Source organism: Mesocricetus auratus, unplaced genomic scaffold (assembly GCF_017639785.1).
Source record: "Mesocricetus auratus isolate SY011 unplaced genomic scaffold, BCM_Maur_2.0 Super-Scaffold_100676, whole genome shotgun sequence".
NCBI classification, from domain to species: Eukaryota; Metazoa; Chordata; class Mammalia; order Rodentia; family Cricetidae; genus Mesocricetus; species Mesocricetus auratus.
Window position 1 is genome coordinate 102,478,886 of NW_024429266.1, and position 14,293 is coordinate 102,493,178.

At 59.8% G+C, this 14,293-nt stretch overlaps 1 protein-coding gene across 1 annotated transcript in view; it reads left to right on the plus strand.

Moving 5' to 3' along the window:
• Positions 1-14,292, plus strand: part of Abca7 (ATP binding cassette subfamily A member 7) — a 20,432-nt gene extending 6,140 nt beyond the window's left edge. The window contains 37 exon segments of the mRNA XM_013122952.3: positions 1-200; positions 414-590; positions 832-1,054; positions 1,161-1,382; positions 1,467-1,668; positions 2,141-2,251; positions 3,089-3,260; positions 3,489-3,620; positions 3,712-3,851; positions 3,951-4,088; positions 4,313-4,500; positions 4,577-4,634; positions 4,751-5,028; positions 5,210-5,246; positions 5,464-5,559; positions 5,637-5,788; positions 5,974-6,098; positions 6,182-6,280; positions 6,712-6,999; positions 7,088-7,120; positions 7,223-7,400; positions 7,487-7,656; positions 8,275-8,452; positions 8,573-8,688; positions 9,627-9,771; positions 9,868-9,991; positions 10,233-10,362; positions 10,435-10,491; positions 10,493-10,553; positions 10,634-10,696; positions 11,512-11,618; positions 11,816-11,957; positions 12,061-12,195; positions 12,417-12,520; positions 12,668-12,760; positions 13,695-13,935; positions 14,032-14,292. The exon segment at positions 1-200 is cut by the window's left edge and continues 30 nt beyond it. Of these exon segments, the coding sequence (XP_012978406.2) occupies positions 1-200; positions 414-590; positions 832-1,054; positions 1,161-1,382; positions 1,467-1,668; positions 2,141-2,251; positions 3,089-3,260; positions 3,489-3,620; positions 3,712-3,851; positions 3,951-4,088; positions 4,313-4,500; positions 4,577-4,634; positions 4,751-5,028; positions 5,210-5,246; positions 5,464-5,559; positions 5,637-5,788; positions 5,974-6,098; positions 6,182-6,280; positions 6,712-6,999; positions 7,088-7,120; positions 7,223-7,400; positions 7,487-7,656; positions 8,275-8,452; positions 8,573-8,688; positions 9,627-9,771; positions 9,868-9,991; positions 10,233-10,362; positions 10,435-10,491; positions 10,493-10,553; positions 10,634-10,696; positions 11,512-11,618; positions 11,816-11,957; positions 12,061-12,195; positions 12,417-12,520; positions 12,668-12,760; positions 13,695-13,935; positions 14,032-14,181 (5,265 nt within the window). The 3' untranslated portion in view covers positions 14,182-14,292.
• Position 14,293: the final 1 nt, after the last annotated feature.

The following is a 14,293-nucleotide window of genomic DNA, read 5'->3' on the forward strand; positions in this document are numbered from 1 at the left end:
CCCTCAGAGGCAGCTCTCCTGTCCCGTGCCCTGGAACTGCTGGGTGAGCGCCGCCTGTGGGCAGGCGTCGTCTTCCTGAGCTCTCAGGACCCTGTGGGCACATCTGAGCTGTCACCTCCAGCCCTGGGTCCTGGCCACCTTCGACTGAAGATCCGGATGGATATCGATGACGTCACCAGGACCAATAAGATCAGGGACAAGTGAGGGGGAGGGGCCCCAAGGGGAGGGGCAAGGTGTGGTGGGAGGGGCAGGGCCAGGCCTGTGGGAGGCGATAGAAGGAACTAGGTGTGGGTGTGTCCAAGAGTGAGGGGTGTGTGCGCGCGCGCGCGTGTGTGTGTGCGTGCTTGCGCGTGATGGGGGAGTGTAGCCAGGTGCTGCGGAGCATGGGGTGCTTACCCACTGAACCCTCCCAGGTTTTGGGACCCGGGGCCATCTGCAGACCCTCTCATGGACCTTCGCTATGTGTGGGGTGGCTTCGTGTACCTGCAGGACCTGCTGGAGCAGGCAGCTGTGCGCGTGCTCAGTGGGGGGGACCCACACACAGGCCTCTATCTGCAGCAGATGCCCCACCCCTGCTACGTGGATGACGTGTAAGAGAACCCTTGCAACCCTGGGTTGGAGGACCCTGCTGGAACCGCTAGGGCTCGAGGACCCTCCGGGTTCTTTGAGGCTAAAAAAGCAAAGTGCCCTCTGCCGGGAGCCGGCACCCTCTGGCTGGGTCAGCCCTCTGAGGACGCTGCTAAGCTGAGACCCCGGGTGACATCTGTGCCATACGGTATGTGCAGCCTGTGCAGGGGACCTCCAACGCACCCCGCTGTCCCACCATCCTAGGTTCCTGCGCGTGCTGAGTAGGTCTCTGCCGCTGTTCCTGACTCTGGCCTGGATCTACTCGGTGGCGCTCACGGTGAAGGCCGTGGTGCGCGAGAAAGAGACGCGCCTGAGAGAGACCATGCGTGCCATGGGACTGGGGCGGGCCGTGCTTTGGCTTGGTTGGTTCCTCAGCTGCCTGGGACCCTTCCTGGTCAGTGCTGCATTGCTGGTGCTGGTGCTCAAGGTGAGAGGCCCTCGGTGCCCCGCCCCGGGGGAGGAGAGAAGCTGGGGTGTGCGCCCCTAGCGCCCGGGTCGGAATGGGACCCTGAAAGTTTTGTGCTTTTTCTCAGCTGGGCGACATCCTACCTTACAGCCACCCGGCTGTCCTCTTCTTCTTCTTGGCGGCCTTTGCGGTGGCCACCGTGGCTCAGAGTTTTCTGCTCAGTGCCTTCTTCTCCAGGGCCAACCTGGCAGCTGCCTGTGGGGGCCTCATCTACTTCACCCTGTACCTGCCCTACGTGCTCTGTGTCGCCTGGCGTGAGCGTCTGCCCACGGGGGGCCGTGTAGCCGCGGTGAGGGATGTTCCGGCCTGTCCTGCGAGGGGATAGGTAGCCCCAAAGAGTAGCCAGCTCCCTGACCACGCCCTGTCTCCCCAGAGCCTGCTGTCCCCCGTGGCCTTCGGCTTTGGCTGTGAAAGCCTGGCTCTCCTGGAAGAGCAGGGGGACGGGGCTCAGTGGCACAATGTGGGCACAGGCCCCGCGGAGGATGTCTTCAGCCTGGCGCAGGTGTCCGCCTTCCTGCTCCTGGATGCTGCCATCTACGGCCTTGCCCTCTGGTACCTGGAGGCCACATGCCCAGGTGGGCCATGGGGGAGGGGCCCGGGTGGGAACGGCCTGCTCACTGAAGGCCTAGCTGCAGTGCGCCTGTGCAGCAGGAGAGAGGTTCGGGCGCCTAGAAGCTGGTCTCGAAGTGTCTGGTGTCTGGGAACAGCCCTGGTCAGAGCATGGAACAGCCCTGGTCAGAGCATGGAACAGCCCTGGTCAGAGCATGATACAGCCCTGGTCAGAGCATGGCCTGGTGAGGCCTCTTGTGCAGCCCACGCTCGAGGTCCCGGGCACCAGACACCATATTTTAGGGCATGTCTCCGGGATGCGGGTTACTGGAGGTGTATTTCCTACCTGCTGGGCCTCTGAGGGGCAGGGTCTGAGGGAAGGGCATGAGTGGGGCTTCCTGTCCACTCGCCCTGGGTGCCCTGGTTCCAAGCGTGTGACCTGGAAGTTCTCACATCTCCTGGGTGTGACAAGTGTAACTGAGTGTCACTTTCCACCAGGCCAGTACGGGATCCCTGAACCATGGAATTTTCCCTTTCGGAGGAGCTACTGGTGTGGGCCTGAACCTCCCCAGGCTTCTGACTTGGCCCCTGCCCCGCAGGATCCGAAGGGTAAGGCCCCGTGATGATTAGTAACCTTTTGCTGGTTTTGACTCCCTTGTCTCCCCTAGAAAAACAGGTCCTGTAATTCAGCCCCCCCCCGACACCTCAGACCCTGGCCACATCCCTCAGGGATAGATCTCCTCCAGAGCCTTGTGCACCCTAAGCAGGCGCTCTGCCACGGGGAGACATCTCAGCCCCTCTCTGCCGCGGGGAGACATCTCAGCCCCTCTCTGCCGCGGGAAGACATCTCAGCCCCTCTCTGCAGGGTGCTAAGCAGGCGCTCTGCCGCGGGGAGACATCTCAGCCCCTCTCTGCCGCGGGGTGACATCTCAGCCCCTCTCTGCCGCGGGGTGACATCTCAGCCCCTCTCTGCTGTGGGGTGACATCTCAGCCCCTCTTTGCTGTGGGGTGACATCTCAGCCCCTCTCTGCCGCGGGGTGACATCTCAGCCCCTCTCTGCCACGGGGTGACATCTCAGCCCCTCTCTGCTGTGGGGTGACATCTCAGCCCCTCTCTGCCGCGGGGTGACATCTCAGCCCCTCTCTGCCACGGGGTGACATCTCAGCCCCTCTCTGCAGGGTGCTAAGCAGGCGCTCTGTCCCCAGCCACGCCCCCAGTTCCTCCCTGGGGGGATTCTAGACAAAGGCTCTACCCCCAACTCTATTATGTGGAATTTTGAGACAGAGTCTCATATAGTTGCCCAGGCTGACCTTAAACTTGTGAGTGAACTTCCTCAGTTTAAGTAGCTGAGCTGGCCCACCCGAACAGTGCCCGTCTCCGGACCCGAACTCTACAGCCAGCTCTGAGGGACCCAGGCACCTAGCTGGCCATGTCCTTCCTCCACAGTTCTGGTGGAGGAGCCCCCGCCTGGTCTCACTCCTGGCATCTCCCTCCGTGGCCTCAAGAAGCATTTTCATGGCTGCCCACAGCCAGCCCTACGAGGACTCAGCCTTGACTTCTACCAGGGCCACATTACCGCCTTTTTGGGTCACAACGGGGCTGGCAAGACGACGACACTGTGAGCTGCCAGCCCCTGTGCCCCCTTCCCTCGGTTTCCCCGTCTGTTCAGTGAAGGAAGGCGTTGGGGTTGGAGGGCTCCCAGGGGTGCAGTAGACGCAGGAACCGGGACAGTAAACGGGAGATGTGAGCTCTTGTGATCCTGGAAGAGGGCACAGCAGGCACCTGTAAGCATAGGTGGCCTTCTGTGCGCGGAGGGCGGCTCCCCCTGAATCCCCTGCACCCACAGGTCCATCCTGAGTGGCCTTTTCCCGCCCAGCGGTGGCTCAGCTTCCGTCCTGGGCCATGATGTGCAAACCAGCATGGCAGCCATCCGGCCCCTCCTGGGCATCTGCCCACAGCACAACGTGCTGTTTGACATGTGAGCCTGGCTGGGCCTGGGCGGGGCGGGGCTTGGCATCATCTGAGGCACACACACCAAGGGAGTCACTGTTCATCACCTCCGCCCGCAGGCTGACCGTGGAGGAGCATGTGTGGTTCTACGGCCGTTTGAAAGGCGTAAGCGCGGCTGCCATGGGCCCCGAACAGGAACGTCTGATCCGGGACGTGGGACTCATCCCCAAGCGGGACACGCAGACGCGCCACCTCTCTGGTGAGCCAGCCCAGGGGGACGTGTAGGCCGGTGAGGGCTGGCGGGGCCCCGAGGCACACTCAGGTGGCTCACAGTAGGATTGTCACTCTCGCCCCGCAGGAGGGATGCAGCGAAAGCTGTCCGTGGCCATCGCCTTTGTGGGTGGCTCCCGTGTAGTCATCCTGGACGAGCCCACTGCTGGCGTGGACCCTGCTTCCCGCCGTGGCATTTGGGAATTGCTACTTAAGTACAGAGAAGGTAAGAGCTGGGAGATGGATAGAATGGCCTGAGGGTCCCATGGGTTCCGCTCGAGGGGCCAAGAGAAGAAAAAGAAAAAGTCTTCAAACTATGAAATGCTGGGATGGGTTTTGAGGAATGCACAGGAGTCTGCTGCACAGTTAGGAGATTCCTGGGGGACACTGCCGCCTGGGTAGAGAGCTGGCGAGCCCAGTGGTTCACATGGGATGGGTCCCCATTTCCAGATCGCACCCTGATCCTCTGTACTCACCACCTGGATGAGGCGGAGCTCCTGGGAGACCGCGTGGCTGTGGTGGCAAGTGGCTCTCTGTGCTGCTGTGGGTCCCCGCTTTTCTTGCGTCGGCACTTGGGCTGCGGTTACTACCTGACGCTGGTGAAGAGTCACCATTCCCCCCACACCCAGCACTCAAAGGTGAGGCCAGAGCTAGCCCGCCAACCTGTCCCCAGCCCCGCCCTTCAGACGTGGAGCATTGTCTGTCTCTATGAAGGGGAACAGCGGCGAACCCAGACAGGAGCAGAAGCCAGACAGCAAGGGCAACGTGGCAGGTCAGACTGGGCCAGAGGACCCGGAGGGAACAGGGGGGACAGCAGCCACTTAACTCACAGCAACAGAACCCCAGACTGGACGCCTGTCCTTCCATGCCCCTGACCTGTGCCCACAGGGACAACCCTTACCCAAGCAACCTCAGACGGGAACAGCCAGGCCCCTGCTCCCGATGCAGCCCCCATCACCCCAAGTACAGCCCAGATCCTGGATCTGGTGAAGCGTCATGTTCCTGAAGCTCAGCTTGTGGAGGAGCTGCCCCACCAGCTGGTGCTGGCATTGCCGTACACTGGCGCCCTGGACGGCAGCTTCGCCACGGTCTTCCAAGAGCTGGATCGGCAACTGGAGACCCTGGGGCTCACTGGCTACGGGATCTCGGACACCAGCCTGGAGGAGGTGTGGGACCTTGTGGGATTTTGAAGGATGAATAGGAGTCTGCTTGTGTGAGGGGGAAGTCCAGGCAGGAAGGATGGCTCTTAAGGAAGGTGGGCGGCTTGGAGATCTCTTGAGGAGGTCTGGGGGGTGACCAGTGGCATATGGGACCCCTCCTATGAGTCTCTCGGCTCTGTCTCCTTAGATCTTCCTAAAGGTTGTGGAGGACTCACAGAGAGAAGGTACGCCGTCACCCTGCCACCCTTCAGCCCATCCCTGGTTCAGAGTCAAACCCGGCCCAACCCATTACTCATCCTTAGCTGGGTCTGTCCTCAAGGCAGAACCCAAGATGCTCCCTGGTGCTGGCACTAAGTCCTTCCTGTCAATTCTGGCCCCCTCTCCCTTTCGGCTTTGGCTTCATTTCTCTGGAAGCAAGCCCTGAACCCCGTGGCTCCACAGGTGCTGACCCCTCCGGACAGTACCTGCCCCCTCGCACGGCCCCTCTGCAGCCCCACCCAGAGCCGAAGGAGTCAGTCCTAGAGAACGGGGAGCTGGGTGAGCCTCTTGCCTGTTCCCATTCCTCCCCTGCCGCCCCCCCAAGGGCTGGAGTTCACCGTGTCGTCCCCCCACAGCTAGGCTGATGCCGGATCCCCAGGCCGTGCAGGGTTTCACACCCAAGGCTGCCCCGGTGCAGGGCTGGACGCTGACCTGCCAACAGCTGAGGGCTCTGCTCCACAAGCGGTTTCTGCTGGCCCGCCGCAGCCACCGGGGCCTGTTCGCGCAGGTGACGAGGCCTGGCCCTGCAGAGGACATGTGACTGTCCCGGTGTCTGTTGTCCAGGCCGGCTGTGGGCTCGACTGGGGCTTCATTTCATGACAGACAGGTCCCTGCTATTTGCGGCGGGTGCGGGAGCCACGGGAGAGGGCTCAGGGCCAGGTGTGGGCGGATGCTGACTGTCTTGTCTCCCAGATCGTGCTGCCTGCTCTCTTTGTGGGCCTGGCCCTGCTCTTCAGCCTCACGGTGCCGCCATTCGGCCAGTACCCGCCCCTGCAGCTCAGCCCGGCTCTGTACGGCTCCCAGGTCTCCTTCTTCAGGTGGGCGCAGAGCACGGCAGGCGGCCGACTGTGGGCTGGGGATGGGGTGGCCACAGTCACAGTGCTGACTTGTCACCCCACAGTGAAGATGCCCCTGGGGACCCCAAGCGGGTGAAGCTGCTGGAGGCACTGCTGGGAGAGGCCGGGCTGCAGGACCCCAGCATGCAGGGCATAGCGGCCAGGTGAGGCCAACCCAGCCAGCTGTCTCTGGCTTTCCCCTGCCCCAGGCACTGCCTCAGTGTCCCCTGGGCCCTGCCTCAGCCTCCCCGCCCCCATTTGTTTTTTGAGACAGGGTTTCTCTGTGTAGCTTAGGAGCTTGTCCTGAAAATCACTTTGTAGACCAGGCTGGCCTCGAACTCACAGAGATCCGCCTGTCCATGCCTCCTGAGTGCTGGGGTTAAAGGCGTGCGCCACCACCTCCCTGCTTTGGTTTCTCTCTGAGCTCAGCCTTGGTTTTCTTATCTGCGTTCTGGCCTCAGTTTATGCCTCCATAGCTCCTTGCCTCTGTGCCCCTGTGGCTCTGGTGAGCAGGCCTCCCTCACCTCACTGGAATGTGGCATCTGTCTGCCAGCATGCCCTTCCCTGGCACCCGCAACTCTTCCTGACTCCATAGGGGATCCAAGTGCACACACTCCTTGGATTGCTACTTCTCGGTCCCCGAGGTCCCTGCAGATGTGGCCCACATCCTGGCCAGTGGCAACTGGACTCCAGAGTCTCCGTCCCCAGCCTGCCAATGCAGCCAGCCTGGAGCCCGCCGCCTGCTGCCCGACTGCCCAGCCGGGGCTGGGGGCCCACCACCACCCCAGGCCATGGCTGACTTGGGGGAGGTGGTCCAGAACCTCACTGGCAGAAATGTGTCTGACTTCCTGGTGAAGACTTACTCCAGCCTGGTGCGCCGGGGGTAAGCACCCAGGCTCTGTGTGGCCCCCATGCCCCAGGCTGACCCTTGCGGCTGGACTGTGACTCTATCCCCTGTGTGTCTTCTGCAGCCTGAAGACTAAGAAGTGGGTGGACGAGATCAGGTAGATCTGGTGGGAAACCCTGCCTGCCCTCCCACACCTCCTGCTGGCCTGCCCAGCCCCCAGCCCCTCAGTCTCCTTTTCTCCACCCAAACCACCTCCTAGGTATGGGGGCTTCTCCCTGGGAGGCCGAGACCCAGACCTGCCCTCGGGGTATGAGGTGGTCCGCACGGTGTCAGAGATGCGGGCGCTGCTGAGCCCCCAACCTGGTAAAGCCCTAGACCGTATCCTGAACAACCTCACCCAGTGGGCCCTTGGCCTTGATGCCCAGAACAGCCTTAAGGTGGGAGTAGGGGCAGCAGGTGGGGGTGGCCAGGGAGATCCAAGGCCACTTGCCCCTGTGGACCTCATGGCCCCTGACCCACTCAGATCTGGTTCAACAACAAGGGCTGGCATGCCATGGTGGCCTTTGTGAACAGAGCCAACAATGGACTCCTACATGCTCTCCTACCAACCGGCACAGCCCGTCACACCCACAGCATCACCACACTCAACCACCCTTTGAACCTGACCAAGGAGCAGCTGTCTGAGGCTGCACTGTGAGTCTGTCCATCTACTCTCAGTGTCAGGGGGTGGGAGCTGGGTCAGGGCTTCCCTGTGCCCTGGGCTGGTAGCAGAATTACGTCCCAACACTAGAAAGGTCAGGAGCCTGGTGGTCACGCCTTTAATCCCAGGACACAGGAGACAGAGGCAGGCGGGTGAGTTTAAGGCCAGCCTGGTCTACTTACAAAGAAACTTCCAGGCTATGTAGAGAGACTCTGTCAAAAAAAAAAAAAAAAAAAAACCTCAAAAGAGCCAGGTGTTGGTGGGGCACGCCTTTAATCCCAGCACTCGGGAGGCAGAGGCAGGCAGATCTACGTTAATTCAAGGCCAGTCTGGTCTACAGAGTGAGTTCTAGGACAGCCTTCGAAGTCACAGAGAGAAACTCTGTCTTGGAAAATGGAAAAAGAAAACCAAACCAAAACAAAAATCAACAACAAAAACAACCACAAAGAGACTTTCAGGGTGAGAAACATCCAGGCACCCTACTAGATCTTGTCTTTTACCAAAGACTTGGACCTCGCGTGCCTATGTCCCCAAATTGCCATGCCCTCTCTCCTGCCAGGGGTCAATGCCCCATTCTGCGCTGAGGCCCCCCCTCCACCTCTTACCCTCAGGATGGCCTCCTCGGTGGATGTTCTTGTCTCCATATGTGTGGTTTTCGCCATGTCCTTTGTCCCAGCCAGCTTCACCCTGGTCCTCATCGAGGAACGTGTCACCAGAGCCAAGCACCTGCAGCTGGTCAGCGGTCTGCCCCAAACCCTGTACTGGCTTGGCAATTTCCTCTGGGACATGGTATGTGCGGCTGGCCACCTGGTAGGGCTGAGCTGGGTGGGCACCTGGCTACAGAGAGGGCAGGGGAGACACAGCCCCTGGCCCTCTGAGCTACCGCAGTAATTCCTGTCTCGGACACAGTGCAACTACTTGGTGGCAGTGTGCATAGTGGTGCTCATCTTCCTGGCGTTTCAGCAGAGGGCCTATGTTTCCCCACAGAACCTGCCTGCCCTCCTCCTCCTGCTGCTGCTCTATGGGTGCGACACCTGCCCCTTGGGGTCTACTCCTCTTGTGTTGGGGGAGGGGGCGGGGTGGAGATCCACAGTAACCTGAGAAAGAGACTCTCAGGTCCAATAGAACCTCCACAATAATGGGACTCAGAGCCGGGTGTTGGTGGCGCACGCCTTTAATCCCAGCACTCGGGAGGCAGAGGCAGGTGGATCTCTGTAAGTTCGAGACCAGCCTGGACTACCAAGCGAGTTCCAGGACAGCCTCCAAAGCCACAGAGAAACCCTGTCTCGAAAAACCAAAAAAAAAAAAAAAATGGGACTCGGGTTGGAGAGATGGCTCAGTAGTTAAAACCACTGGCTGCTCTTTCAGAGGTTTTCATCACCCACATGATGGCTCACAACCTTCTGTAACTCCAATTTCATTTCATGGGATCTGGTGGCCTCTTCTGACCTCAGCAGGCACCAGGCACACACATAATGTGTGTGCAGACAGAGAGGCAGCAAAACACTCATACACATAAATAAAAATGACTAAACCTTAAAAAAAGATAGGCCAAGGTGGTTGCACACACCTTTAATTCCAGCACTTGAGAAGCAGAGGCAGGTGGATCACTGCGAGTTCAAAGACAACTTGGGCGCCGGGCGTTGGTGGCGCACGCCTTTAATCCCAGCACTCGGGAGGCAGAGGCAGGCGATCTCTGTGAGTTCGAGACCAGCCTGGTCTACAGAGCGAGTTCCAGGACAGCCTCCAAAGCCACAGAGAAACCCTGTCTCGAAAAACCAAAAAAAAAAAAAAAAAAGCAAAGACAACTTGGGCTACATAGTGAGACAAACAGAAAAAAAAGAAGTTAGAATTGGGAGCTGAATCAATGTGGCCTTAAAAGCTCAACACACTCTGGCGCATAGTACAGGAGGCCACCCAGTGTCGAAAGTTACTGATGACATCTGTCACCCTTCTCTTTCAGCTGGTCAATCACACCGCTCATGTACCCAGCCTCCTTCTTCTTCTCCGTGCCTAGCACGGCCTATGTGGTGCTCACCTGCATCAACCTCTTCATTGGCATCAACAGCAGCATGGCCACATTTGTACTGGAACTGCTATCAGATCAGGTGGGATCTTGTCACAAAGCCTGGGGCTGGCGCTGAGTTAGCAGGCACTGTTGTACTCAGCTGCTGACCTACTAGGCTCTACCTGCCTCTGAACAGAAATTGCAAGAAGTGAGCCGGATTCTGAAGCAAGTGTTTCTTATCTTCCCCCACTTCTGCCTGGGCCGAGGGCTCATCGACATGGTGCAGAACCAGGCCATGGCGGACGCCTTTGAGCGCTTGGGTGAGCACCACTGAGCACGCCACCCCGGAACGTGGTTATATGGGGTGGGGACACGTCGCCTCCAACTGGACAGTTTTAGGTGGCACAAAGATCATGTCAAATTAAAGGTCATATCACAAAGGGAGACAGAAAACCCTGTAGTCTAGGTCAGTTAGACCCCAGCAACACAGGTCTTGCTCACTTTTCTTGAGTCTAGGGTGATCTGGATGGGGGCAAGACCCAGTTCTTCCTGTCCTCACAGGAGACAAGCAATTCCAGTCACCCCTTCGCTGGGATGTCATCGGCAAGAACCTTCTGGCCATGGTGGCCCAGGGCCCCCTGTTCCTCCTCATCACACTCCTGCTCCAGCACCGCAATCGCCTTCTGCCACCGTCAGTGGGGACCAGGTGAGGGTGGCAGCAGCCAGCGTCCTTCCCTGGGTCCACTCACCTGTCTATCCCCAGATCCAAACCGCGACTGCCACCACCCCTGGGAGAGGAGGATGAGGACGTGGCTCGGGAGCGAGCGCGTCACCAGGGGGGCCGCCGCAGGGGACGTGCTGGTCCTCCGGGACCTGACCAAGGTAGGCACAGGGAGGAGACAGACGGCGGGCAGGGGCTGGCACAGGCACGCTGTCCTTTCTCAAAAGGCCCATCCCTGCAGGTGTACCGTGGGCAGAGGAGCCCGGCTGTGGACCGGCTGTGCCTGGGGATCCCCGCCGGGGAGGTGCGTGTGAGGCAGAGACCTCAGTGCTGGGTTAGGTGATGTTCCTGCTGTTTACTGAGTGCTCCTACCTGAGTGCCCACGTCAACAAGCCCCTCCCGTGACCCCGCCACTCTGCTGATCACGTGCAGTGCTCATGTAACCTTTCGTTAAGTGCCTTCTGTTAGATGATTTTTAAACTCATACTCATTTTTGTGGGGCTAGGAGTAGAATCCGGAGCCTCAGTCATGCCCAGCTGAGGCTATCCCACATACCCAGGCCCTCACTGGAGCACACTAGGCTGTCTCCACTGCTGAGCTATGGTTCTGCTCTGAGCTCCTCATTGAGCCACAAGCCCTCATTAGGCGCCTACTGTGTGCTCGTATTTTTCGGGCACCGACTGTGATCTCCAGAGGCATACCGAATAGCTCTGTGTGGTGGGGTCGCCCCTTCTCACGCACTAACGGCATTGAGCCCTCTCTATACAGGGCTGCACCGAGCACTTCTCACTCGGAGCTTCTGGCTGTGGTTCCCTGGCTGCCCACTAGGGGGTCAGAAAGCACCCGTGAACCCTTGCGAGCCTGCTGAGGCAGGACAGTCATCTTTGGCTATGTAGAGATTTCAAAACCAGCCTGGGTTATGTCTCTTATCTTCCCCCACTTCTGCCTGGGCCGAGTGGTCTCCAAAACCACAAATAACTAAAACAAAGACCGTGCCCTGGGTGCCCAAAACCATTTTCTGCTAAGTGAGAGACGCCCCCCATCCTCACCCGTCTGTGTATAGCACTGGGGGCTGTGGCCCTGGCCTTGGGCTGTGAAGGGTTTCTGGGCTTTTTTCAGTGTTTCGGGCTGCTGGGCGTCAATGGGGCAGGGAAGACATCTACCTTCCGCATGGTGACAGGGGACACGCCGCCCAGCGGTGGTGAAGCGGTGCTGGCAGGCCACAAGTAAGGGCTCCTGGGGGGCGTGTGTGCCCCGACCCTGGTTCTTCCCCCATCTGCCCGCGAGTGGACGCGGCACTTCGCCAGTAGCCCCCGTATCTGTGTCCCTCTGCCCTGGAACTCCCGTGCTCTCCACAGTCACCCGTGAAATCCTGCATGGGTGGCCTGCAAGGACATGAGCCACTCCTTGTCCCCACCCCCAGTGTGGCCCAGGAGCCAGCTGCCGCACACCGCAGCATGGGCTACTGTCCGCAGTCTGATGCCATCTTCGAACTGCTCACTGGCCGGGAACACCTGGAGCTGTTTGCGCGCCTGCGCGGGGTGCCCAAGGCCCAGGTTGCCCAGGTGAAGTCGCCCGGTCACTGTGCTGTGCTTACCTTGGCCTCGTCCCTCTCGGTATGGCTCCGCCCACGCTCACACCGCCCCTCACCCCCACACACCTCTGCAGGCAGTGCTCTCCGGCCTGGTGCGCCTGGGTCTTTCCAGCTATGCCGACCGACCCGCGGGTACCTACAGTGGAGGCAACAAGAGGAAGCTGGCGACGGCCCTGGCTCTGGTTGGGGACCCAGCCGTGGTCTTTCTGGTGAGTGCAGGCGGGCTCTGGGTGGGACCTGCCTTGGTGAGGTGGGGTCTGAGCTGGCCTTGGGGACAGTGCCTGTGCAAGACAGGGGTTTATTTGGGCATGGTCTTTTCATGTGGGGTCTGACTGACCTGTGCTTTGGCTTAGACGTGGGCAGATTCTGAGCAGATCGGGGGGCTGACCCGGGGGTCCCACCTGGTTCCGGGTCTGCTCCTGCTTTGCAGGACGAGCCCACCACAGGCATGGATCCAAGCGCGCGGAGATTTCTTTGGAACAGCTTGCTGTCCGTGGCGCGCGAGGGCCGCTCCGTGGTGCTCACGTCGCACAGGTGAGCTCTGAGCCACACTCGCCACCTTTAAGGATGGGGTGATCGTGACCTTGGTGAGTTCCTAGAGCTAGAGAGCTCCAGGGGTGGCACGGAGCATGGCCCCTGGGCTGGCCCTGGGCGCAGCTGTCCTCACACTGTCGCCCACAGCATGGAGGAATGCGAAGCGCTCTGCACGCGCCTGGCCATCATGGTGAACGGGCGGTTCCGATGTCTGGGAAGCCCTCAGCACCTCAAAGGCAGGTGAGCAGGGTGTCTCGGGGAGGCGGAGACCGGAGGGATACAGGATCTGATTGGTGCGCCGAGGTTGTGGGTAGGGTTAGAAGGACTAATCAGGTGTGTGGAGGTGGAGCCTAAAGAGTTGGGTTTGGACCCTGGGGGTTGTGGGTCGCTTGTGTAGGTCCTGGAGGGTGGGTGGGATTAGAGGACATGGGCGGGGCCACGTGAAGGGCAGAACCAATGATGGGTAGAGAATTGAGCCAGAAGAATTAGTTGGGGAGAATTATAGGGTGTGGTGAGGTTATATGGTATATGAACGTGGATAAGGTAATGTGTAATTTATTTATTTGTTTATTTATTTATTGGTTTTTCGAGACAGGGTTTCTCTGTGTAGCCCTGGCTGTCCTGGAACTCACTCTGTATGTAGACCAGGCTGGCCTTGAACTCACAGAGATCCGCCTGCCTCTGCCTCCTCCCGAGTGCTGGGATTAAAGGCTGCGCCACCACCGCCTGGCTGAGTTGTGTCATTTGTAGGCATGGGACTCTAGAGAGTGTGAGAGTGGCGTGGGGATGTGGGCAGGGTTAGAGCAAACGTTGGCAGGGCCGGGCTGTGAGGGGTGGAGCCACCACAGGATATGTCAAAGGTTCCTTTGTGGTGCCTCTTAGGAGCCAGACAATATAAGGGGAGCCTGGGAAGGGGGTGTGCTTATAGGGGGGCTTCCTGGGTGGGGTCTAGAAGTGATGTCTGTCCTTGGGCACAGGTTTGCCAGGTCCTCTGAGTAAGCTTGGCCTCTTAGATTCGTGGTCCTGACTCCCAAGCAGAGCAGTGTATGGAGGAACTGGGTCAGGTCCAGGTGTACAAGACAGGGTTAGGACAAGTCGAGTGAATGTAGGGAACGTGGAGGTTTCTAGAAGCAATGAGGGCCATGACCCGCGTCCCTGGTCCTATGCCCTCCAGGTTCGGGGCTGGCCACACACTGACCCTCACGGTCCCACCGGAACGGCCTGAGCCGACCATAGCCTTTGTCAAGGCCACATTCCCGGGTGCCGTGCTGCGGGAGATGCATGGCAGTCGCCTGCGGTTCCAACTGCCCCCTGGGGGCGACTGCACCCTGGCCCGCGTGTTCCGAGAGCTGGCTGCACAAGGCGAGGACCACGGCGTGGAGGACTTCTCCGTTAGCCAGACCACTCTGGAGGAGGTGATGTCGGGAGCCAGGGTAGACTTGAAGGGAGGAGCTGAGGGTCGCGTGACCCTGGCTGACATGTCCCTCCAACGCCTTTGTGTCCACTGTCAGGTGTTCCTACATTTCTCCAAAGACCAAGGGGAAGAGGAGGGCTGCTGCCGGGAGACTGGAGCCCAGGAGGTTTCCACCCCCGGCCTGCAGCAGCCCAAACGTGTCAGCCGATTCCTGGAAGACCCCAGCTCCGCGGAGACCGTGCTCTGAGCATGTCTGCCTTGGGGCGGAGTGGTAAAGCCAGACAGAGGGTCCTGAGCCGCACAATAACTCCTAGAGAGCCCCCGGCCCTGGAGGAAATAAAGAGAAACGAGAACGAGAC